Source organism: Eutrigla gurnardus (genome assembly GCF_963514095.1).
Source record: "Eutrigla gurnardus genome assembly, chromosome: 17".
NCBI classification, from domain to species: Eukaryota; Metazoa; Chordata; class Actinopteri; order Perciformes; family Triglidae; genus Eutrigla; species Eutrigla gurnardus.
Genome location: NC_139928.1, coordinates 14,413,366 through 14,440,710, shown reverse-complemented (window position 1 = coordinate 14,440,710; position 27,345 = coordinate 14,413,366). Strand labels below are relative to the sequence as shown.

General features: G+C 41.3%; 1 protein-coding gene and 1 long non-coding RNA gene across 2 annotated transcripts; both read right to left on the bottom strand.

Annotated features, from left to right (window-relative positions):
- Positions 1–1,457: 1,457 nt before the first annotated feature.
- Positions 1,458–3,640, bottom strand: LOC311027472 (uncharacterized protein). The gene is made up of 7 exons (XM_084031495.1): positions 3,567–3,640; positions 3,365–3,441; positions 3,079–3,259; positions 2,678–2,926; positions 2,415–2,586; positions 2,184–2,332; positions 1,458–1,924 (listed from the first exon to the last, which is right to left on the bottom strand). The coding sequence occupies exons 1-7, from the start codon at positions 3,631–3,633 to the stop codon at positions 1,746–1,748; spliced, it is 1,074 nt and encodes a 357-aa protein (XP_083887621.1). The 5' UTR covers positions 3,634–3,640; the 3' UTR covers positions 1,458–1,745.
- A 6-nt stretch (positions 3,641–3,646) lies between these two features.
- Positions 3,647–5,831, bottom strand: LOC311027940. Its single transcript, XR_014598656.1, has 3 exons — positions 5,474–5,831; positions 3,884–4,007; positions 3,647–3,761 (listed from the first exon to the last, which is right to left on the bottom strand). It is a non-coding gene; the product is annotated as an uncharacterized lncRNA (long non-coding RNA).
- Between the last annotated feature and the right edge of the window lie 21,514 nt (positions 5,832–27,345).

Sequence of the window (27,345 nt, the reverse complement as noted above, 5' to 3'; positions counted from 1 at the left end):
TTCATGTGACATTCTCTACTCGACGCAACATAGCCGTAGAGACAACATTGTCTTTCCAGTTGGGCAGCACGTTAAAGCCTTAATGCTCTGATGAACTGTTCAATCTGACGTGCTTGCTGCTGCACTGCTCACCTCAAAGCTGTGCTGTAACTTCTGTGATCGTTCGCTGCTGCTTGCTGGTGTGGCTTTTCCTGTAGCGGTTAATAAACCCACCTTTGAGCTCTGAGTTCTTCTGTGCTGCACAACCAGTCAATACCAAACACATGGTGAAAACTTCTTCTCATGCACCGTATGGAAGGTTTGAATCTTTAAAGGAGACATATTATGCTCATTTCTGCTTGTTGACATGGGTCTTTGATGTCTAAATGGAATGATAGTAACATGCTTTGGTCGAAAAAACCCAAGGATTGAGCACAGCAGGGTTCTCAACATACCAGTTTCACAGCCCTGCTTTCAGCGGCCGGATTCAGTGACTTTCCCTTTAAATGCTAATGAGCTACTGCGTGCGCCGCCCAAACGGTCTTGGCACCGCCCACCTCTTCCTGCCGGGCGTAAGACGTGAGGACGCCATTTTGTAACCATAACAACGGTTGATTCGGGGGAGAAATGGCTGCCGGTCAACAAACTGCGGTGCAACCTTACCTGTTCGAGCCGGAGTCCGACCCAGAACAAGAAGAGGCTCCAGAAGAAAGTCAGCAGCCAAGATTGAACATGGATGTTTCTCAGTGGTTAGTAGTTAAGTTTGTTACCTCGAAATATACCGGTTTATAAACTTTAAATAAATATTACAAAAGAAACAACACGACGTGATTGCTTAGCTATCGTAGTTTCCAATCAATAATACAATTCTGCTAAAAAATAGGTGTTCCTGTGGCAATTGTGAACAAATGCCTACAGAACCTGAGAATATATGCTGTATGGAAATATCACAAGTAAGTGTGAACACTGTGCAAACATGGTTGTAATTTTGCAGTCTCTCTTTTCTATCATCCATTGTCACTCACTTATCTTTCATAATTTATAGGTTACACGAAGACTACAGCAGCTTCCTGAGCCACCAACATGCATGGTGGACCATCCTGGCCTCGAACCTGTCTGCCTGAATGTATTTTCACTGCAGAATGCACTAAACATTTATCGGGCAGACTATGGACCTTTACGTCTCAGGGGAATTGTGCAGTAAGCTTTCAGTCACATAAATACTATTAATTTATCGCAAAAATGTTATGCTCAAAAGTACGTAGGTGCTTCCTCTATCTTACATTGCTTATAGTTTATGGTTATAGTTTATCCTTATTATTTTTTACTGAGATCCCAGCTTGTGATCAACAAATGTATATCTAATTAGCTATCTATCTATCCATCTAGTTAACATGAAAATTACATATCAAACAATGAAAACACACAGAACAGTAAGTAAAGATTGTTTATTGTACATTTGTGTGGACATATGAAATAATAAAAACAATAGGAAGATAAATTACTGAAGTGGAACAGTTGAACTTTGTACTTCAATATCAATATAAAAATAATAACAATGAAAGTATCTTATTGCCATGGACGTGAACATTCAGTGCTGACTTTATATTACATTGTGTCCAGCCAATATAGATACCTAGCCTACAGAAGCTTTGTAAGCTGGTGCTGGGGCTTTCTGGGCCGGGGAGTGAGAGTTGTGCTGCCCGCCTGCGTGGTGCTGAGGATTCGTGCAGAGTTCCCTGATGCAGAAGGACAGTATGTTGGGTTCAGACCTGTCCTTGGTTGAACCTCGACACATAACCTGCTATAACGGTCAGCTTGTCAGGTCGGTCAAACTGAGCCGAGAGGTCTTCAGGGATTTTAAGCTTCAGCACCTCGTTCACATATGGGGCAGGGTCCTGGAAAACCTTATCAAAGATGAGGTCCAACAGTGCATCAACGTAATCTGTAGTGCAATAAACAAAGATGTATGTTTACAGGAAAGTTGCACTAGAACCAAAAAGCCTTGTGTAAAGTTTCTCTTGTTATTTCACCTAATTACTTCATATTTATACATTCTCCTTATTTATTATTTCTTTTGAAAACCATGTAAAAAGAATTCAGATTTTATTTGTTTGTGTTTATTTTCAACATTCTGTGATATGCCTGTATGTTCATGTTTACTTTTTATTTGTGGAGTTTAAATAAAAGACTGTAAAACTTACGGAATGTTGGCTCTGCTTTCACAGGCTTTGCAGTGCATTCTCCGCGTTTTGACTTTGGGAAGTTGACTCTGTAGAGCAGCTCTCCTCTTGTCGATGTTGCCTGAGGTCGGCCAGCATTTTCATTATAATGCAGGGCAGCCAGGTAGAGTCTTGGGTGGAAAAATAGTAGTTAGAAAGATAGCAAACAAACTAAATTATAATGAAATAAACAGATACTGGTAGTTTTATTACCTGCATAACATTCCAAGGTATGGGAAGACAACATTCTTCGGTGCAAACCGCAAAATGACACTGTGGAATGCCTCCAGCGATGAGGTCTGATAGTGAGGGCTGAGCTTTTCAACATCTCTCAGGATTCTCTTGTTAATCAGTGCCTTTTCTAACCTGCAGAAAGCGGGTGTCCCTGGAAAAAAGAAATCACACGAATTCAAACTGTTAAACATCTTTTAGATATTAAAAAAAAACATTTTATTCACAATTTTGTTTTTATCTACCTGCTCTCAACCATTTGCTCTTGTCCCTTGAGGTGCGCTGTGGATGCAAGCACTGGGGGAAAGCAGGATCTGGATGTGTGTGGATGTCTTGGACATGGTTGAGAATGGAGGTCCACTTAGCCACTCTCTCTGGCCCTGAAGTAGAGGAGGCTGCTGTCCAGTACACATGGTTCTTTATGCTTCGAAGCCACTTCTTCAGCTTTTCGCATTCTTTGTTCTGGGCTATCTTGACCAGTTTCTTGGACAGTCCTAATAAAACAATATTTGTCACATTCAGATAAACAGTATAAGTTGATTACAAAATAACTCTAACCCATGTAACATATTAGTGATTATGATAATAGGATAATATAATGTGTGGACCTGTGAGCAAGGGCATTTTATCTTGATTGTACCCCTACCTTTTTCCATGTGCCAGACATCGTAGTACTGTGTCACATTGGCCTCCCTCAGGAACTTCTGGATCTGAGGGTGATGGTCTGTGACAATGCTGTCCAATGTAACACCACATGCCTCCAGGAGAGCAAGGCTCCTCTTCAGACCTTCTTTTTCCATGTGGTAGCTTCCCCCGACTTCGTTGCTCTGATCAGAAAAACAGGACAAAAGTCTATTAAATATATGATTCTTAAAAGCAGTCATTAAACACAGATTAGTTATCTTGAATAAAGATCACACCATTTCACTCACCTGAACCAGCTGTATGTCGACAATAGTGTTGCTCCTCAGGTCCATCATTGAGTAACTGCCAAACTTGGCAGAGTGGCCTTCAAAAATAAATGTAGAATATCACAGAAATTTAATCTTACCTATCAATTTGTTGTACTTCATCGTAAACACTTCTCTCTAAACAAAAACATTAGAGTAAAATTTATCAGAGAGTCTTGTATACCTGGTGAGTCAGCCCTTAGGTCGCCACCCAGGATAACACTCTCCTGTTGACTAAGCTGCTCCATCATCCCGTTCTGCACAGCCCTTTTACTTGGTCTTTTTATTGGGGTTGATGTTAAAAATGGTTGACGAGTTGAGAAGGCAATGGTTGAGGTGCCAACACCAACATCAGCACAGGACACTGATTTCTGTGTGCCTTTGATAGATGAAAATATATTTTTCATTAGCCACTCCATATTCATAACAGAGTAAAACTAAAATTACACTATATAGAAACATAGTGACTAACATGACATGATATGCTTTTGGGCAACAAACCTGTGCTTCTGAAGTGAGGCTGGAGAGTTCTCATGGAAAGCTGTGTGCCAACGTTGCATGTCACTGGTTGGTCTGTCTGGCAGGCAACATGATGCACCACAGGCTGCTGTACAGTTGTACTTGTCTAAACACAAAAAGAAGCAATAGGTTATGTGTCTGCTTTCTCATGTTACATGAAAAATAAAAATATGTAGACAGAAATGATGATTAGCAATAGACATTTGTGAAGCAAACTTTTCTGTGTCCATGCCTGCATATAACTGATAGTAGCACAGCAGATATCTAGCAGGTAGCCCCTGTCTCCGGAAACAAAACAAAGTAGTGACTGCTTTATTGCAGATAACGCTTTGGTGCTCTCATGTCTGGTCTCTCATGCCAATAGGTTACGCTAGAGCTGTAGTTACATGTATACAAACGCACAGGAACTATTTCGACTGCCAACACAGTCCTTTAGCACAACATGCTAAGTAATGAACATAGCTAACTGGTCGGGAATAAAAGACCATTTTATACCGTGTCCTCTGCGTGTTCACGGCGGAACAGTAGCTCACCGTCCGTGAACTCCTGACAACGCTACAGCTGTAGTTGCATGTAAACAAACACACAGCCATTTAGCACAACATGCTAAGTAATGAACATAGCTAACTGGTCGGGAATAAAAGACCATTTTATACCGTGTCCTCTGCGTGTTCACGGCGGAACAGTAGCTCACCGTCCGTGAACTCCTGACAACGCTACAGCTGTAGTTGCATGTAAACAAACACACAGCCATTTAGCACAACATGCTAAGTAATGAACATAGCTAACTGGTCGGGAATAAAAGACCATTTATACCGTGTCCTCTCCGTGTTCACGGCGGAACAGTAGCTCACCGTCCGTGAACTCCTGACAACGCTACAGCTGTAGTTGCATGTAAACAAACACACAGCCATTTAGCACAACATGCTAAGTAATGAACATAGCTAACTGGTCGGGAATAAAAGACCATTTTATACCGTGTCCTCTCCGTGTTCACGGCGGAACAGTAGCTCACCGTCCGTGAACTCCTGACAACGCTACAGCTGTAGTTACATGTAAACAAACACACAGCCATTTAGCACAACATGCTAAGTAATGAACATAGCTAGCTTGTCGGGAATAAAAGACCATTTTATACCGTGTCCTCTGCGTGTTCACGGCGAAACAGTAGCTCACCGTCCGCGAATTACTAAGACCAATTAAAACAATCTTCCCTGCGTGTTCACAGCGGAACAATAGCTCACCGTCCGCGAACAACAGAGACATTTCACCCGTCTCCTCGCCATGTTCATGGCCGAGCAGGGGTTCAAGGCCGGTTCGAAGCGATACAATCTCAATGTCCTAATTCATTTTCTCAAATCACCGTCATGTTTTAAAAGAGTGCTGATATGACAAATTAACGTTTGGTAACATTAACACTATAGTGAATCCGACTGCCAGTAAGCACAACGTTGAACACTTCACATGTAATGTTAGCTCAGCCTCATTCGGCTAACACGACGACGGTTAGCATTAGCTCATGTGCTAAATGACCAAAGTAACACAAACTATACTGTTTTTGTAAATACTTACAGTTGCAACATCGGTGGCGTCGGCACGGACAGTGGGTATGGATCCATCTTTTAGGAGCAGTCTTGTTGCCAATCCAGCGGTATACTGTCCGTGGTTGGAGAAACAGTCCGATGTGAAGTGATTCGCACAGACCAGGACATTTTTGCTCAATGACGCTGGGACGTTTCCCTGGTAAACAAAATTTAGCCACTTCGCTTTTAAATCCTCTTTGTTTGGGAGGCGATGTAGCGACATATGAGGACCCGTGCATCCGATGACAGAGCAGCAGTGCTTGGCTTTCGGCTTGTACATGGTGGCGGTTAGGCTGTCGAGTACAAGTGAAGCGAGTAAGAAAAAATGGCGGATCCTTGTTCAGGTAGCCGGCGTAATGTGGGCGGGGATATTCCATGAATATGCAATGACTATGCAAGAATATGCAAAAGACCGGATTGTGACGTCACAATACGGTAAAAATCCAAACGGCTCGTTTAGAGACTAAATTCCTGACTCTGCCAGTTACTAAATATTGACTTAGTTGTCAAAACTCATGTTAAAGGGGTCGGGAGACACCCCGGATACGCAAATATACAAACTAAAGCAAGGAAAAAGTCAGTTTTGCATAATATGTCCCCTTTAACTAAAATCTCTCCCTCTCTGCACCGCTCATTAATGTGTAAAGCAGGCCCCAGGTGTTGTCCTACGATCACACTTTGCCTTGTTATCGCCCCTCTTAATTGACCTGTGCTCGTTATCTCCTCTAAATTGAGGACCTCTAAACCAGTGTTTAACGAGCAGAGGAAGGAAGAACAGACGAGAGGTGCTAAGGGTGTTACCTATGACCTTGCAGCTCCCTGGACACACACACACACACACACACACACACACGGTGGCACAAAGTGACTCAGATGCACTCAGCACCACCAGATGTGCAATTATGCATGGGTCAAGTCGGATCCCCACACGTCAAAGGTAGGAAACGCGAGGTCACAATCGGAGAAGAGATTAGAAGCAACGGAATGGAAGAAACGTGGTAGAAGAAAGGGGGGAAAACAGAAATTATAAGACGGGGAAGAGACTTTTATGGTGAACGAGACCGAATGGTAAATGGCAGACAGTGCGCATGGTCATGATTTTAATTGGAACATATAAAAACCACACTGGTTTGTGTGGCTAAATGTGTGCCACAATTAGCCACATGGCAGTAGGGCTGCACGATTCTGGAAAAAATGTGAATCACGATTTTTTTGCTTAGAATTAAGATCACAATTCTCTTGCATGATTTTTTTCCACAAAATGTTTATTGCATTGATGAACTTTAACAAAACAAAAAAAACGTGTTGCTTTGGCAGAGGCATAGTAGTAGTTCTATCATTGGAAGATAAGTAATTTTTACAAAAGTTAAAAAAAAAATTAGACATGCGGCTGATAGTGAATCAGGCGCTATAAAATGAACCGTCAGGCTCAAATACGGCTCCATGGTCCGACTGGACCATAAATCAGATGTAGCGGGAAAATGATCGATTTCCCACAATTCTTCCTCGACCACTGCCTGCTGCTTATTGTACATGTTCGGGAGCGCAATGTTTGAAAAGTAGTTCCGGGAGGGCATCTAGTACCGTTTGTTGTGAGTGTTTATCATCTTCCGAAATCCCTCATGTTGTACAGTGTTTATCAGGGCCACCTCCACACCACCGAATGCGAACCTTTTTTGGGCACGAGGTCGGTTCGGGTGGATGGGTGACTCTCACCACTACCGCCTGGGTTTTCGTCGCCATCCATTCAACCTTCCTTTCCTCCGCTTTAACTCTCACTCACTCTTTCCAAACACTCAACTGCAGGCGGCTTCCTCCACTGAATCACGTGTTGTAAAGACGCTTTACCATAGGTTGAGGGAGGAGGCAGCGGCAGTGCTGCGTTTGGGTGCGCTTCAAAAAATCCGGAAGGGAAATAGGAGCATTTGTGATGCAGCTCGAGATATAAAATGCTTCAGAATCGCTGTGTGTAGAAATGAGATCACATGTATGTGTGAATCGAGATCGCAATTTTTTTAACAATTTTTTGTGTAGCCCTACATGGCAGCGATATGAGATTGGCCACAAGCTTGCAACTCAAGTCGCAAGCAGCAAATCTGTGCACAGAGGGGTTGGAAGTGTTGACAGTGTTGAAGTGGGGGAAAATGGGAAAAAATATTCAAGAGCAAGTGAGAGACGCTGCCGCCTTTGGACACAAAATCAAAGTACACGCCACTAAAACATCTCACCTGAAGTGCAGACCTGATGATGATGATTCATGATCTCCTTCTCCTGCTGCTGCAGTCATGTTGTTGGCATTGTTTGTGTCTGATGTTCGTACGACTGATTATCTTGTGAGTGCCAAAAGAGTAGCAAATCATAATTACTTCCCAAATTGCAATCTTGGATCCAAAACTCCTGTATTAGTCGCATCCTACTGTGTGTTGTGTATGTATGAGTGAGTGCGATAAGTACTGTATGTCTTTGATTGTTCCCTCTCTTACGCTGTGCTCCACGGCAATCACTTTCACAGCTCAGTTGGCATCTGATTATCTCTCTCTCGCACGCAGAAATACAAATGCAGAAATACTCAGATACACCACGCTGCAATATTTGCATACCGCTTCCATCTTAAAATTGTTATTTTGGTAATCAGACAGACGGAGAGGAAACATAATTATGGAACTGGCTTCCACTTAGTAACAGCGAGGCTTTGTGGCTGAATGTGTGGCATGCGTGTGTGTAAGCGATAACTGCCATGTCTCTTCTTCAGAATTGTGTAAGCAGAAAATGTCAGAAGGCAGTGCATAAACAACTCTCAGCTCACTTTGTAAATTAACCTCTGAAAATACAATGCCAAGCCAGTCTATTTCCACTGGTTGAACCGTGAAGTTAGTTTGTACACAATGTGGTTGGAGATGATACACGTTTGAGCCCATGAAGTGTCTTTGATAGTTAGATCAGGCTGTGGGATCCTGATTTAAGTCGAGTTCTGGGCCTACTTTAAACTTGGATATTTATGACATACAGTAGTTTAAATGGAGCTTCTTATGTGTGTTTCCAATGAAAGAGTGTGTCGGAGTTGGCAATGGCTGCATGTATCTGTTGCTCCTGTGAATTTCAACAAAGTTTTTTCTTAATTAGTTTTTTTTTTTTTCATGTTTATTACTGGGACACCTCATGGCATATAACAAAATCCGCTCATCAATACCTGAGAAGGAAGGAGGTGTGGGGTTCGGATTGAGTGCAGCGGACCTTGAGATGATAACCGCCCACAGCTAGACCAAACTTGGCTTCTACCTAATCAAATTCCTGTATCAACATGAATAAAAGAATGCAGTCACTCATGGAGCTCCTGCCAGGGGTCTTTTTGTTTTACTTTTTTTAAAACTTGCCGAGTTAAATCATTAAAATCCTGTCTCCTGTGATTGGAAAATCAAACTGATTATATGTGAATGTCATGATATTATCACAACGCTAACATCATTGAACACTAATTAACTCACAGATCTACTTCATACCAAAGTCATTTTATTATTTTATATGTTGTACAGTACATTGACTACCCAAACCTTCCTTTATTTGTTCTATTCCTGAGCACTAGTTTATCTTGGTTGGTTCACCTCACTCCAGACATTATTAGCAGTAAATAGGAAACAATGAGAATTGATGCTCAGCTAGGAACATAAATGCACACCATAACGCAAGGGCATGATGTAGAATAAACTGTAATTGATAAACTGGTAGCGAATGAAAGGCTTCATGCTGCACACTCAGGAAGCTCACTATGCACACACACACACACCTCGTCTCTAAGTGTGTGGTGTGATTATGGTGATGGTTATTTGCTTTCAGTGACAGTCATGATGGCCCAATTACCATCTCGGCTCCCCTTCTCACACCTCCTCCCCTCTCTCCTCGCTTGTTTCCTCCTCTCCTCTCCTCCCCTCAATTTTGACAAGGCAGCAACAATATCTGTCGTGTGTCCCATTGACCATTTGATAAATTGCTCATCTTGTCCTCCCTCTCTCTCCCTCTCCGTGTCTTTATCCCATCACCCTGCTCCTTCGCTGTGCATGTCTCGGCCATTTGTTCTATAATTCAGTATATCTATCATGCAACCATTTGGTAAATATTGCGCTCTCTTTCTGTCATTTACTGCATGATTCGCACAATAATCATTTGCCAGTCCAACCTCGTAGTCATCTCGTTCTCTTCTCCATTTCCTCCTTTTTCTCTCTCTCTGCTCACCTCTCCAGCTCTCTCTCTCTCTCTCTCTCTCTCTCTCTCTCTCTCTCTCTCTCTCTCTGTTGCTCACAAAATAATTCCCACCACCTCTCAACCGGCTGTTTGTTGTTTAATAATCATGTATCAAGGATGTGCGTGTATATCCATAGACAATTTCCCTGCAGTGGTGATGGGGATATCTGTTAGACCAGAGAGAGAGGAGATAGGACCCTCTATTTATTTTGTGGCGCTCTGATGAGGAGTGATTGTGAGAGAGAGAGAGCTGTGTTTGCGTGAATTTGTAAATTTGTGTGTCTGTATCTGCCAGTATTTGATCATAATGTTTGACAAAAACTGTGCAGTAATATGGCCTGTGTCTAAAATGTCAGTTTACCTGTGCAAGCTGCTTTTTTTTTTTTTTTTTTTTTTTTTTTAGTGAAATGAGATATTCTGGCAAACCCTGGGCAGTAATTTGATTTTAAAAAAAGGCCATTTTCTCGAGGTAATGTGTTAAACAACAGGTCCAATGCAGCACCGCGGGAGAGCCATGTCTGTTAGAAACACTGTTGCTGTGCTGCTGGCTTAGTTTATTTTGTGATTTCTTTTCGTTCTGGATTTTGTTGCAATTTACACACAACGGTATGTAAAATCCATTTTTCACTTCCCACTCGCTTCCACTCTGTCAATCAACCCCCACTGAAAAAAGAAAAGAAACAGAAAGGAAATAGAATAGAACAGAAACATTATGGCCATCAGTATTTTCTTTTATTTATCTGATGTTGGTACCAATTGAGCATCGTTTAAACTCCACAGCCTGCCTCATTGTATTGTTGCTATGTCAGTTGAACTGAACCCTTCATGACCACAGTGGACCCATCTTCTGAAGGCTACTTCCAGCAGGATAATGCGCCGTCAGAAGGCTCAAATCATCTCAAACTGGCCTCTTGGTCATGACAATGAGTTTATTGTACTCAAATGGCCTCCACACTCACCAGATCTCTATCCAATAGAGCGCTTTTGGAATGTGGTGGAATGAGAGATTCACGTTAAGGTGTGCCAAATAGTAGCCCCAAATCTACTGCATGATCCCAGCATGTAAATGTAGTCCATCATCTCTGAGGAATTTGTCCAGCACTTTGTTGAATCTATGCCTAACAAAGTGGCTGGTGAGCGTAAAAAAATACAATAAAAATGAATAACTAAAAACAAAACATTCAAGACATTAAAAGTCACGAAGCAAACACGAGTGAACCATGTAAATAAACACACAGTTTCCATATGTGAGACCGAGTGCAGTAAGTAGGATGGGGTTGCCTGATCAAGTATTTACATTCTGAGTGGTTTCAAGCTGATCCCACGGCCCTGAATTATGCATCTGGAACCTTTCCAATAAAACATAATCATAAAGTTGTATTAATATTAGATCAATGCCCAGGGTCATCCACTAGCCTAAAGAAAACAATTGTGCCTCAGAGATCATATCATCCCAAGACGACATCATGTGGATCGTAGATTGCGTTGGGTCTTATAAAGAAATCACATGGAAAAAACACTTTAAAACACATGGACAATACTGCCATGTTAATAATACATGTGATTTATTCTGCAATATACCATATTCCTTCAGCTCTGTTGGCCTGTCTATACCGCATATTCTCTTCAGCATTTTTATTCTGTTGAAAACAGTTGAAAAATGCAAAGCATACAGTGAAAATTAAATTGACAATAAAATGTTTTTTCACATTAAAGGAACTGGAACCAGCTAATTATCTAAATAATATATTGTTTACAAAAATCTAATAATATAATTAACAAGGATAGATACAGGATGGATGTTTACGATCCGTTAATCTCTACAGCATCTTGCCATCAATCTAAATTAATTCTCAACAACCTGTTAAACACATTTTGGTTGGTCCACATTACATGTGACACATTCTCGGGCTCCAACAGCAAACACGCCTATGTACTTTTGACACAATCCACCCACAGAAAATATGCGCAGGCATATTTTGACTGGCTCATGAGTTCAAACTGTAAATATTTTTCCACAGGGGACTACGGCACGGCTGAAATATGAAAACGCACAAGTTGTCAACACTGCAGAGAGACGAGGGTTTAAACATGCAGCCAACAACATATATGAAATTATGAGAGTGAATGCGAAGTAACCTTTACCAGTCTGCCATGTGCAATAGGCTTGTGTATGTGTATGCCATGTTGTGTGCACGTGTGAGTAATTTACATGGAATATGGCACCATGCACTGTTGACGAGTGCTCCTCATGGGACACGCTTGGAGAGTCGGTACCAATGTTCCAGTGTTATTCCATTCTGCATTTATTTCTGTGTGTGTGTGTGTGTGTGTGTGTGTGTGTGTGTGTGTGTGTGTTTATGTGTGAGTGAGATTGTGAATATATTGGTCATGTCAAGAAGCCTCATCGGAATGCAAACAAGCCAAAATATCTGTGCACGAATCATATCAAACTGTCTGGATGGTTTTAATGTGCACGTCCTCCTGAGACATGCAGACATATAACGTGTCTCCCATAGATTGTATTTAAGGGGACATTCGTTGGGTTGTGGACTGCTGGTTTGAAGCCTCGAGTCAGGCATTTTGGCTCTCACCATCTGTCTGCCAGCTTGGCTTTTTGTAAGCAGAAATGACACGAGAGGGTGGAGCAACCGACCTCTAAATAATACATTTTTGGGCAACCAAAACAAATTCCAATCAACTTTCATGAACTGAAAACACACTGAAAGGGTTAAAGTTGAAGACAACATTGTGGTAAGTACCTGTCATTCACAAGATAGCCACGCTCTAAAGCATACCTTGCTTTGTCGTCTAGTTTACTCTAAATGGTACCGTCAATTATTAGATGTTCCACTGAAAAAGAGTGGTGAGGCCATAAACTCACATTCACAATGTTTACTGAGGTAATAAATCGAGTGAGAAGTAGGGTCATTCTCTCATTGACGAGGCTTTATTCTTCAATTCTCGATCATGATAGTGCTTTTTCTATTTACTCATGTGATGATCGTTATGATTATCCTGATATCCTGATTCACCGCGATCAACTGGTTGTGAGTGTTTCCTATATCATCCCATCTCTGCACAGGTAAAAAAATAAGGACAGAAATAAGATGAACCCATGTGTTGAATAAGGAGATTCATTCATGCCCTTCGCCACATTTTTTTCTTAGGAATGACATTCTTGTAATCAAATTATTGAAAGGCTTGAAGTATTTTGTTCGGTATTTTAAGTATTCATTCACACCCAAAATTCTTTGACATACTTCTGAGCACTTTTTAAAACGTACTTTAGGTTTTGTCAATATCGCAATCCAAAAGTCAGAATCCTCTGAGTCGTTTATTATTGGTAACTGTGTTCCATCGGCGTCGCTAGACCTCTTTTACTGGGGCACGTGCCCCAGTATTGATCTGCCGTGCCCCAGTAAAAACTCCCGTTCGAGTTTTAACGAGCTACTATATTTGGCAGTGGATTCATTTATATTGATAATAACGGTAAAATAGTGGATTTTCTTTTTCATCCACAATCTCAAACCAACGCAGTTTAACCCAAAATACAAGCTGAGGCGCGCACCTTGTGGTCCGGGTCCGGCGCACACATTACGTCCGTGCACGGCAGTGTGCATGTCGTAGCCGGGGCACCGCGGCGCGCACGCATAGATAAATGCAAAAAAAAATATCAGTTAGGCCTATGTTGTTTTTTAAACGCAAGTCCGTGTTTGACAAGCTTAAACAGGGTCAAAAAACCATAGACAGGATATGGTTTACTTTAAAAATACAACAGACCCCCCCATCACGTCATGGTATGATCCACTTCTCTCTCCCACGTGACCTGCCCCGCTCGCCCCGATGCCCGCAGTAGCCGGCGTGAAGCGGCACAGTGCGCGTAGTTTCTGACAGTGTTGCGGTCCTTCCAGTAAGTAACTCAAACAACGACGTGTTACACATTTCTATTACCACTCAATAATCACCACCAGTCCTCATTCCTGCTGCTCTGAATCACAGAACACTCTGTGTTGTTTCATAGGAGTTAGATAGCTGACGGTTTACCGCATTATCTTTTCATTTTAATACAATTTACTTTATAGTACTTTGTAAACCAAGTGATGGCTCAGCATTAAAGTAAGATTTACAGTCACAGTGATTTCCCCAACCCCAAACGTCTGATGTTCTTCATTCACAAATGTGGGAATGGTACTCCAAAATCAACAAAAACATGTTGAGCATGTTCATAATGTATGTTGAAATAAATATGAATTAGAGATTAATATCTCTACATTTTTACCTTTCAGTTTTAGCAGCAGCAGTATGGCTGTGGCAGTAATAGTGGGCTGAGCAAGGGAAGTTTATATAGCACATTGTATAGCACATTTCATACACGCAGCGGGAATTCAAGGATGTTTTTTGTGATTTATGTAATAGGGGGCCTGTGCCCCAGTAGAGCTTTATGTCTAGCAACGCCCCTGCTGTGTTCCCTTTTTAGTATATAATACAAGTCAATAATCTCTATTTAGCAGCATTGCCTCTTTCACAGTTTTTACTCTGACTTGCATGAATTCTACACGTTTTTGAAATCCATGCGAGTCCCTATTATTCAAGCAGTCTTTCTCAGCAAATGCCAGTGACTTTACAGGAGCTTTCACCTTTTGCCTTTTCAAATATTCCCAAAGATGTTTGGTGAGGCTGACGTCTGGAGACTGTGGAGGGAAAGTCATGCATGTCAGCATTCTTTGCTCTTCCCAGGACTTCAAACAGACCTGGCATAGTGCCACTGCATGTTTAGGGCCATTGTCCTGCTGAAAATGAATCCCCTTTCCACACCATTTCAAGTCAGAAGGGATGGCATGCCTCTGAAGAATGGAGTGGTACTTCCCTTTGGTCAGTGTGTAGGTCGTCCTGTGTGAGTCATCCCTTCCTGAAAAGGCGGAACATCCGCACACCGCACACACCATTTCCACCACTTCATTTGACTGCAGGCTTTATGCTCTGTTGCATTAACCTCTCGTGTGGTGCTGGGCCACTGTGGCCTTGCTTTGGAAAATGAAAATTACTTGATCTGTGAAAATCTCCCCAGTGTGCCTTGCACCGCCTCTGCACACAAGTTTTAATATACACCTTCTAATAATACATATTCAGAGCTAAACTGCTCTTCTGACATCGTTTCAGATGGAATCTGTTTTAAGCCAATTGTACACTACACCGCCATGTTAAAGATAAATAAGATGCCACATGTGATCAAGTCATACATGTTTGATATGTGCAGATGAAGATTTGGATTTCTATCAGTTCAAAATAATGTATCAAAATTAATTGTGAATTAATTGCATTTTTTGTTTAGTTTAGTTGAGAAAGCAGTTACTGACTTGCAGTAGACTTTTGAGCATACTGTAGTGTGCAGCATATTGTCCTCAGAGGCATTATTTCTGATGGCACAATAATTTGCACAATAATTTCCTCTGTGTTTAATAAAATTATCTCACTGAATCAGAGTCTGCTCTCCACAGAACAGACATCATTTGTGCTTGCATGTAATTAGATGTGATGCATTCCAGCAACAGAGGAATGAAATGTCACACCTCTGACTGTCGAACCTGAATTTACTTGTTGATGCTCAGAACATTGTAGCAGTAATTCTAATTTTAGAAATAGCTCATGTTCCAGTCATGAAAGCAGTGGTGTAATAGCATTTATAACAATACAATAATGACATTTTTTTTGTAAGTACCTTACAATTACACATTCAAGTGAACCTTGTAACTGTGTGTTTACTGTAACAGGAAGAGCAGTACTGGTAATTAGTGCTGGTTAGTTTCCAGGATTATACCAGGAAATGATCTTCTCTCAGGAAACATGATTATGTTTTTCCCCAAGGTAATGCTCACTGTACAACTCGGATGATTTCACATCAATAATTACAAACCCATATTTATCTTTTGTTTATTATAATGGATCCTTATGTGAATTACAACCTAAGGGAGCTCCTCACGTTGCAGCCACTTAGATGTTTTGACTCATTTTGTCTGCTTAGACCCCGTCTTACATACCTGATTTACATTCCGTTTAGCGAGTTCTACCGTGTCCAATTTCAATCTGAGTTGATCAGCCGAAGTTGTTACAACCAGTGAATAAATAGCTGCACGTTTCTTTAACATCATAATTGCCCACCACCTCATCAGCAGGACAGCAAACCTCTGGATTATTATAATTATATTGTCATGTGTGGGGACGAGGAGGAGAGAGAGGTCTACTAAAAAAGGAGAGAGAGCACGTTAAAGAAGGTGTTGGCTTTGCAGGGATTTGATGGTTGATAAAGCTGAATGTTGCTTGTTGAGTTATACTGAAAAAACAAATTTTCTTGATAAAATCCTCGTAACAATTTGCACTTAAGTACATTTTACTGCTGTTATATCAAGTACAACTCCACTATCAAGTACACACTATTGTTTGTGAAGATATTCTATAAATGTTACTTAATTATATTTAAGTTATACGTTCTATGTATTTACAATTATTAAGTAAAGCCAATTTGAGTTTTTCTGACAAGATCATCACTTTTATCAATATTTAAGTAAATCTTACACCTGTGGTGTTTACTGTTACTGAAGTAATTTTATAATATTTTTCAGAGATGTTTTTGTTTTGTTGGACATTTTCTGTTACTTAGTTGTATGGAGTTAATTTACTGTTACACCCTGTAAATGAACAGGCATAATTTATGGTATAAAGACAGTGATCAAAACGAACCACGTTTTAGAAATTACACTACAACAACAATATTATATCATATAGTTTTCTACTTACCTGAACGAGGCTAATGATGCAGCAGCTTCACTGGCTCGCCCTGCACAATATCCTGATCCCACAACTCACTGCTGTTCTCTTCTGTTTCCTGTTGGAAACATATGTCCTTAACGAACAAATTACAGGTGAATTTACACTTGTTTGACTCCCATGAGAAGCTTTCAATTGGGTAAATGTTCAATCTAGTTTGCAAAATATACTGATGATTTATGAGAATCTACTTGCAACGTTCATTAATATATTTTCATTGTGTTTAATCACCTGAGAATAGTCTTTGCCTTTACGTGACCTTAGAATAAGCTGTGTGTTTCTACAGAAGGAGTGGTCGACTAGACGGAGACAGCCATGTTGCACCTTATGTTTCCATAGCAGCAGACAAACTAAGTACCAACCGTAAGCAGATTAACTTTGTTTTTACATACTTTAACCTAGTCAGCCAACACAATGGCCAAGCCATCATGTTTTAAATTACTTTCTTAATTTACCCACTGGAATAATGCTAGGCAGCTTGAGTTTAACTATATTTACCAATTGATACACCAGTTAAAAAAAAATACTTATTATGAAATAATAATTGGACTTTTTCCGAGGCGCATGCATGCACGGATTCACCTGCGCTAAAATTTTACATTAAAAGTTACTTAGCATGTTCAGGTTTATGTGCAGTGACTATAAAACATTTAAATACTATGACTAATTACAAAATAAAACATACTCTTCCCAGACAGTTCATTAATTACATAAATTAAATATGGATATATTAAGTGTATTCCTGTCATCTCTGAATTATAATATTGCAATGTAGAAAGTAGCATAATTATGTTAATTCAATATATTTTACATTACCACAAAGTTTTTTTTTTTGTTCAATGGTGGAATCGGCAGCTTTCAAACTCGCAGGCTTGCATCACCAGATACTTGTGGGTTGTAAGGATATTTAAGGACCTGGGCTAACATCTTGTACTTTGCTCCAATCGTCTCTTCTTTCTCTTCTTTGTTCTCCGTTTTACTGCTCCTCAATCTTTTTAATTGTCCCATTCGATACAGTAAAGGAAAGATATGTGCAAAAAGGTCTACATTTGAGTGTTACTCTTCCAATAAATAGTATTAATTGCAACTTAATAGCACTGTATGACAATTTTATTGTATATTTTCTTATGTTATTCCCTTATTTTGCTGTTTTTTCAACAATCATTCAGAGCACTGGCATTTATGTTCAATTTTGCCCAAGCAAATATGGCTCACTAATTTCTCTATCAGTACTTGTGTCTTCGTATAAATATGCTTAGAAAACGTATATACGTGTTTTAATCTAAGCTCTAGTAGGGTGTGTGGTTGTGTATGCCCCGTGTTGCTCTCAAAGATCTGTGGTTTCTGAATAATTTCCCTCCAAAAGATCATGGGACTTATGTGAATGGAAATCAGTTGGCGGGAATTATCATATCATAAAAATATGAATGGGGAAACAAGAAACATAAAAGAAAAACTTGTTGAGAATTATTGTAAATTATTCTGCATACATGCATGGATGAATGCAAACGAAAATGCTAATACTGAAGCTAGATATCCTTGAAATGCTGTTTCAGATCGACATTAAAGGTTCACTAAAATATTAAAAAAGGTTAACATAAAATATAGGCTAGTTTTAATGCAGCATTCTTTTACTCTTAGTAGATTTGGCTGTGTTTATTGCACTTCCTTTATATATTATAAAATGAATTAATGACGTGTAAAGAGGCGGGTTGTCAGCTGGTCCCCTCCAGCTCTGACACAGCGCTGTGGAGGTCTGGCTATGTGAGACTAGCTGTTCCCAGGACTGCCACGCTTACTACATGACTGTTCAGTGCAGCATGGCTGAAGCCACAGCAGGAGAGCATGAGCGCACCACAGCTTGCCTTTTCCACGCATTGTTAGACACAACATGTGAATGTTAGGACTTTCAAAGAGCGCTAGCAGGGAATATTTACGGACAAATTAGCAGTGCAGTACTGTACAGCGGGCTGCGGTCGTCAACGCTGGTCTGAAGTCAGTCCATCAGGGAACCGTGCTGACACTGAGCAAGTTGGCACATCTGTTAGTGTGAACAGGTTTTATAACGTATACACACAATAAATCATGCTTGAAAACTGCGACTTCTCCTGCTTTCTACTTTTAATGAGTAAAATAAACCTTTTATTTCATGTGTACATGGCTTGCATCATATTTAAACCACAGATGACCTCCCTTAGGTTAAGGTGGAGGAGTTAACTCCCCTGTATTTAATAGGTAATGACTAATTATCTCCCAATTAGCCCGGAATGAGTCATCTGATATGAGACAGTTTATCCACTTGTCTAATCTTATTGTCTTCATGTCAAAGGAGAGACCTAGATTGGATCTGTGGCTGTGGTATAACTGTTACTTGTATACTTATTTCTTGCTAAGTTTTACAATAAATACTGTTGTACTCTTACTCAACTGGGTGCACTCCCGGCCCCTCACTGTTGAAATGACCTTATCACTTCTGTCAGAATAGCAGAGCAGCTCCCTGTCTTCTTCACGTCACTCTCACCTCCACTCACTTTACTTATTCTCCTTCGGAAAAAAAAAACAGCTACTTCAAACTCTTGACTTACCTAAGATCTTGTTTCTTTCCCGTAACGATTCACTCCGACATGAGCTTTATTGTCACAGGGATACACAAAGGTCATGAATTTTACATTTCCTCATTTTTGTCTCCTAGTAATTTTTTGGAATTACGTTTTTATTCATGATTCACAAATCACTCTGCATTAAAGCAATGGAATTCTCCAAATGCAAAAACATAAAACCTGGGAGCCAGACCTGTTTAAACACAACATTTCGGGGCCCGGAACCGAGCACTCTGTCACCTTGGGACCCATAGGCTCATTAGATGATACCACAGCTCTTTTCACATGGAGATTCTAACGAGTGGATGTTGTCTCCCCGGCTCATTAAAACATATTAGCGCCTGTGTCATTTGGGGACCCAAACCCGAGCAAATGTCGTCTCGTACCCTGGGAGCCAGGCTCATTACAACATACTAGTACTCCTGTCATGTGGGAGCCCAAAATGAGTACATATATCCTGTCACCCTGGGACCAAGGCTCATTAAAGCATATTAGTACCTTTGTCAGGTGAGGATAACAGCGTCCGGCCCATTTTGGGTCTTGACCTGTAGTCCTGCAAAAAATGAGACCCTGAGTCGGCCATAAGGGAGCAGCAACTCCTTTTACAAACTCATTGGACTCGTATTTTTAGTCATACTGTTGCTCATAGCGCAGAGAAAGGGTTGGCCCAGAGGTCATTCAACCAATCAGCATATAACACTGTAAGTGGGATGATAATCTCTTTTTCCTCTCACCTTCTCTCATCATGATTGCATCTCTCTCTCTTTCTCTCTGACTCCTCTGATTATCTTTGTCTGGCTCTCCCTGTCTCTCACATTCTGTCTTTTTTTATCTCTGTGGGTCTATGGTTTTCTCTTTATGTCTCCCATCCTCCATTTATTTCAAAAAATCTCCCTCCATCTTTCATTAATCACTGTGTCATCCTTCCTATGGAAAATGTAGTGAACAGACTGATGACTGCAATCAGCTTCAGTTCACCCGCGGGTCACTTACATGAACGCATGCACATAACTCTGCATGTGTGTGTACGGTTAGATTTACTGTGCCAGTATATATGGGACTTCTGTGTGTGTGTGTGTGTGCGTGTGCGTGTGTGTCTCCATAGTACAGCATTGATTGAATCCCAGTGCTCTATTCTTCATGAGAGATATGTCAATTCATGATTCTATTAAATTCCACAGTAGATTGGATGGCATATGATCTGTGTATTGCAGCAATATTATTATAGCCAGTGTTCCGATGAAACTCCTTCTATATCAGAAGTTGGCGATGAGTCAGGCGTTCATTAAACATATAGAACCCCTTTGATCATGCCAAACGGTGAGTTTTAGACATTTCACATTATATCATCAGCCATGAAACCGGCCAGATAAAGGAAGGTTTGGCAATGCATGCTCTTTACAAGGGAGTGATGATGAGTCGAAAATCTCTTCTAGGAAATAATTAGAGGAGAGAAGTCAAAGAATGAAGAAGAGGCACATTGGACAGAGAGAGAAGGCAAAGTAGGAGCAAGGGAGACTTTCAGAGAGGGGATAGGTGACATGGGGAGTGTGTTGGAGATAAAAAAGAGAGGAAGTGAAGGAAAGAGCAAGGTCACCTAAATCTAGCCTGGTGAATCATGGTCCTTAATTTAAACGTATTTACTCAGTGATTCTGAAACTGTCTAAATTCTGTGATTTTGTCAGTGCGGTTCTCTGTGACTGTGTGCAGCCGCTAAGCACTCTTAATTGGACGCACAAATATGTGGCCTGATGATCAAATGTACCCACATTAAAGCAAGCAGCCCCCCCTCCTCCCCTGATAGGTTTGGAACCGTCTTATAATGAGGACTTCAATATGAGTGCTCTAGGAGATGATGAATTCAGGGCAGAATTCCCCCAAAGAAAGCTATGCCAGCAACATGAATCAGAAAATTCAAAATATCACATGGTTAAGAAAAAGCAAATATGAGCAGCGGCGGAGACAAATGATTCATGCGGCTGGATCCAGGCTACAGGGAACAAGAAAGGAGATTTGCAATGTTAATTGATGTGGGAACAATAGCTCTAATGCTTTCAGACAGGGAGGGATGTAGCAGCAGGGGTGCAAATGAGAAGAGGGAAAGCAGAGGGGGAAAGAGAATATGAGTGGAATAGAGCAAAAGTGAAAGAGTGTGAGGAGAGTCAGGAGAAGGAAAGGTGAGAAGAAGTCAGGGAGGTGGGATGAGACGTGCTGAGGAAGTGAGAGAAAGACAACAGTGAAACTTGAAGCAAGAAGGTGGATGACCGGAGAGAGAGCGGGGATAAAACCCAGATGAAGAGTGGAGGTAACCAGGGGAATACAGCAGATGAGAAGGGAGAGGATGTGAGAGGAGTGCAGAGGACAGAAAAGCCAGATGGAGTTAGAGGAAAGGAGTAGACACGGAGGAGGGGGAGAACAGACAAATAGGAAAAGGGCGGACAAATTCAGAGAAGAGGTGTCCTATTTTAGAAGAGATGATGTCACGTATGCTCTAGAAAAGAATCCAGGCATTTCACAGTGGATAAGGACAGTGGAGAGGACCAAAACGGAAGAGTGATACGATTGCAGCACGTCACCACTGATTAAGTGCTGCCTGAGATATTACTCATTTGTTTTTACTTGGATCGTCCTATGACTAGTGTGCTGTACCTCTTAGCAAAATTCCTAATACCACACTGTTCAAATACTGTTGCAAGTAAAACCAATGTTGAAAATAATCAAAAACTGTGTCAGCACAGTATTAAAAATGTATATGAACTATGGATTAAAAGGATTAAAAGTACTCAATGCAGAACAAAATTGCCAATTCATTGCTTGGTTTGCCCAACTCTTAACGCTGAACTTTAAAGGTTAATTTTGCACTGGAGGTGGACTCTAGATTGTCTCTCATATCTCACAGTCGGTGTGCCAAATACCCAGACTACAATATACAAGGTTTCATGAATGCAAGTCAAGGCAGTCAACTAGGCTACAGGCTTTTACACCCATCACTATGCTAATATCCTGAACAGCAAGGCCACAACCTGAAAACCACACCAATGTGCCCTTCGACAGAATCCACACTCCGGCCTCCCTCTCTTACCGAACACACACACTCGTCTTCTCGTTGCTGTCCTGGTTTCCACCTTTAATCCAGGTTCTCACAAACAGCATTGGATCAATTGTTCAAGGAAGGAAGGTCCACTTCCACAGGCTGTGCCCAACCTATATTATTACATAGAATGTATGGCGGAAAATCCTCTCGCACACAGTTATATTTGTGAAAAAAGAATTAGCAATTTGAATAATGAATAGGCTGCTTCTTGACATTCTTTTTAGACATTTTTAATGACAATGGCAAATATTTGTTACGCTGTTAAGCTGTTGTGGCTTTCAGTGGGTCTCAAGTATCAATCAATACATATTCATAATCATAATCATGCAGTAAGGAGATTACTTCACAGCCAGTGGGTAGAAGAAATATTACAGCAATCAATACCTCATTCAACATACATGTGAGTGTTGTATCATAATTGACTTTGAAACAAAAACGCCTCTTTTTTTAATAGATACACTTATTGATAGTAGCTTTTCTGGAACTTCTATGGTGTTGTCATACTTTAAGCAATTATCAACCTGCCTCACCGCAATGTAATCCTGTGTGCTGTTCACTGAATGGAAGGAGAAGGGATTGATGGGATTACAAGATGCTTTCCAACCTTTGCCCACAAGAGCAGATACGACTGGCCGTATGAGGGGAGGGACAATGGAGAGTCGATGAGTTGATGGCAGAGGAGAACGCACAAGACGTGATGAGAAGAGAGATGACATCACATACATGTCAGTGGTAGACGGCGGAATTGAAAGCTGCAGAGCAGAATTGAGTGGAGACGAAGGCAGACATGCAGGGAGAAGCCATGTAGGAAAAGGACGGGAGGGCTGCAAGGTTTCATATGTCAGAGCTTTCACATGTCACATGTCAAGGTGTCACGCAGAAGATGGGAGGAGGGAGCGGAGGAAATGTCATGTGTCAAAAACAACATTTTAATTTAGTGATAATGGAGAGCCAAGCAGGCGAGATGAGGGATGGAAGAAAGGAGGAAAAATGGAGGGGGGGAAAGTAGAGACGTGAGCAGAGGCAAGAAATGGGAGTAGATCACTTTAAAAGAACCGCAAAATGAGAGGATAGGTGAAGGAAAACAGTGCAACGTAGCTTTTGATTAGACATGGGGGAAGGATGTGTCCATTGTGGTGAGAGGCGTCTTCTGCGCCTTCCTTTTTTTTTTCAAACTGCCATTCATATTCCATCTCGAACATTCTCAGATTCAGTTCCCTAATTGCATTTGAGTCATTTAAATACGACTGGAGACGTAAGAAGGGCAGGAGAGTGGAGAAGGCAGGAGGAAAGCAGCGGGGACGGAGGGGGCACGTCATTTGTCACCAGAATTGTGTAATTATTTGCTGCAGAGTGGGGTGAAGCATCTCCACGGTGACAGTTATCTGACGTCAGCCATTTTCTAGTATGAGTATGAATATTAATGAGCCATTCGGTGCTACAGACAGCTTGGAGTCGTATGGATAAAAACGCCAGCACAGAGATGTGTGAATCGTTAAAAAAAAAAGCAGGAATATAGCATCTCCTCTGTATTTCAATCGGGCAAACGCAATAACCAAGTATAATGCAAACCATCAGTCTAAAAGATTATATAGTCGGCTGCTTTATGGCACAGGTTAAAGTTAAGTATGCAATAAAGCTAACGTTTTTTCAGTGAGTATTGAGGGTGCTGGAGTGATATTCTTAGCAGGGATAGGGGTTACTTGTTATCATTGGTCCAATTAAATCAGATGCGGGAAAATGAAATCCACATGGTGAATAGTGGCAAGCGCTGTTGCCACATAGCAAGATGGCACTAACAAACTGGGGCCTCATTAAGCTCTAATTTTGCCGTATTATCAGCACACATTGAATGAGTATTACAGCAGAGCATTTAAGCCAAAATATTCACTAAAGAGGCAAGACCGCCCTTCCAAGCTGTGCTGTACCCACACAAAACGGTGCCTTTGCAGGATTGTGCAGGTGGCTAATATTCACACACACATAATGCAGAATGCCACTGGCACACAGAAGTAAATGAACGCCTGTGCCCCTGTGTGTCTGAATGCATTTCCTAATCTGCTTCGTGTCTGTTCTCGGTACCAAAGTTCACCGAGGGGACGTGCCTCCTGGTGATGGGAAGAGAAAGGAAAGGAGCAGTTTCTGGAGAGGGAAAGTGGAGAAAAAAGGGAACGGATGGGGACAAAGAAATAGAGCGATTCATAACTTCAATGCTGATAAATCAGAGAGTGAGCGCTGCAGAGGAAACACTTCATGAATTGTTACTGAATTCGCCACATCTTCATTGCCTGCTGTGCTGTTCACCGTACATGAACTGTATTAAAAATTGCTTCTTTTTTTTCACATTCCCCATTGGCTTTTGTTCTGTCCGTCCGAGTTCTCTCCCCTGTTGTTCTTCTGGACTTGAGTCAGCCTCTCGGCCCGTTGAATATTTCACCCTCTCCTTCCCCGTTAAATGTTAAACAGCGTACATTAGTGAAGATGGACAAGCTAGTAGAAGGAATCACCTCTAAAATGTAAGCTTGTACCTCCTGCTTGGTTGTGCATTCGAGTGAACACAATTGACACTACTCTTGGCAGTAGGAAGCTTGTTAGGGATCGTGTTGAGATGCAGCCTAACTCTTGGCTAATCCACAAATGAGTAGAGGTGAGGCAGGGAGACAGTTACCTGGTACAGCACCCACCTGTCGCTGTAATCATGTTAATTCCTGCTGTAAAGTTGGGGTCTATTGAGGTTGACGCTCTTTTGGAGCCAGCCTCAAGTGGACATTTGAGGAATCGCAGTGTTTGGCCCTCTTCCTCCTCCCCAGGGCTGCAGGGGAGTAAGTGGTGTCCAGGATCCCAACACGCAGAAAATTGGCCAGAGGCATCATCAATCTGGCACATCACAAGATTGATATCACTGTTTGTACGACATGTAATGACTGACTTACTGACACGCTCACATTTGTCGTCGCATTCGTGAATTGTTAACGTGTGGTAGGTCAATGTTTTCTAGACGGTCGACCATTCAAGAGACTATAAATGTGTGAAGGCCGGTTTCTCCCGGGACAGCAGCCATTACAGAGGCTGTAAGTGAGTGAAGGCCATGGTCAGAAGTAGCCTGTACTTGTCCAAACATCATGAGGGTGGCCTTTGACGATGCCAGCAAAATGTTCAGAATGCAAAACAGGCCTATTATGTCAAGTACACACCCAACACACGCTGCACATCCTGATAACTTTCTGGCAGTGAATTTGCAAAGAGCTGTTCGGACGGCTGATGTTTTCTTAGATGAATCGTTTCACGCACACCGACTCGTGAGATCGGTGTTGTGTGGATATTCAGCAGTGTATGACACATGCAAAACACATGGAGAGAATTTAATTTGGAGCACCCGGTGAAGATGAGGCCTGCTTGCCGTGATGGAAAGAAAATGAGGGGAAGTGTGAATTACAGTCACCGAACACAACCACAAGCATGCCGCAGCGAGCCTTTTACAGTGAAGTTTTTGGGGATTAGCCTGACTTTCTTAATCGCAATACTGCTAAATATTGACATCAATCTTTTAACAACCTTTAAGCTGCTTGGATCCCCATGAGCAGGCTGTGTCTGAGCGGAGCAAGTTAGTAGACCTTGTCAATCCTGCTCTGGATCCAGTAATGAAGTCTGGACTTCTCAAATTTCATGCTGAAATTATTCTTCCTCTAACATTTTATGGATGTAGAAAGCGAAATGGCAGAAAGTGCTTCTTTTATTCAAACTGAAATGAAGATGAGGCATGGGGTAAAGTTTTAGGTTCATGAACAAAGCTTGTTGGAAAGTTAGAATTTTATTTTTTTATGAATGTAAATGTGCCAGGGTCTGATTCATTATGCCCATAGAAAGAAAAAACAAACATTGTTATCTTTAATTAATACATTTACCTAGTGCTGGGCGGTATACCGGTTCATACCGAATACCGGTGTTTTTTTTGTTTATGATATGCATTTTTCATATACCCCAATACCGGTGAGTGTGTAGCGTATGAACGTCGGGAACGCAGAGCGGCGGAACGTCGCGCCGCCGGACATTGTTTGAGAGGGGGCTGTTTAGCAGCTGCACCAAACAAGCAGCATGCGAGAGCACAGCCTGTGTTGAGCGTAAGATGCGGTGAAAAAATAGATAAACACGGCGAAAGTTTCTTTTTGCTGTGTTTATCCATTTCTTTATCGTGTTTATCCATTTCTTTTTTTCGCTGAAACTTTCGCCGAAAGTTCCGAACGAGCAAGCAATGAAACAGAAGAACTTGTGCCGAAAAGAGGAGCCGTGTCTGTTGTTTGGAAATTCTTCGGCTTTAAAAAATCGACGTCGAACAAACAACAATATTCTGCAAATGCCGTCGGGCTAAAGTTGTAGCCGCTGTTCGCACTGCGGGAGAAGAGACGGGTCAAATGTCACTCAAAGACGCGTTTGCTAGGGGGACTGCCTACGACAAGAAAAGCAAACTGTGGAACTATTTATTTTTTAAATTTATTTGTTTCAATATTATTTATGGATGTTGCCTTAATTGATGTCCAGTGGATAAAGAAGTCTTCATATTGCAGTTACAGGAGACGTATTGTTTACATTGTGTAGCCAGTTGGTTTACAAAAGATGTTTTTTCAAGTTGCAAAACAATAAAGGGTTCTGTATTTTGACTGCAACAGTCATGCATTCTGATTCCTTCACATCATTAATGCTAGTGTGGACATTAATGTTTTTCTACAATATTCACTCCTTATGACATTAAAATATGTCAGTCCAAGCCAATTTACTGCAGTAATTATTCTCTAAATTATTAGAAAATTAGGTTAACACCCAGTCGTGCTTGAAAAAAAAAATACCGTCAAATACCGTGAAACCGATATCATTTTGAAAAATACCGTGATATACATTTTTGGTCATACCGCCCAGCACTACATTTACCTATAATTGTTCCGTTTAAACCCTGTGATTGTGATGACTGCATGCACTCAAGCGTGTGCATGTCCACACTTCACGTAGGCAAGAAAGCATACGATGGCAATCACGACAAACCCTCTCAGTTTCTCTATATCTCCATCTCTGTTTCTCCCCCTCGTGTGTTTCGCAGCATCTCAT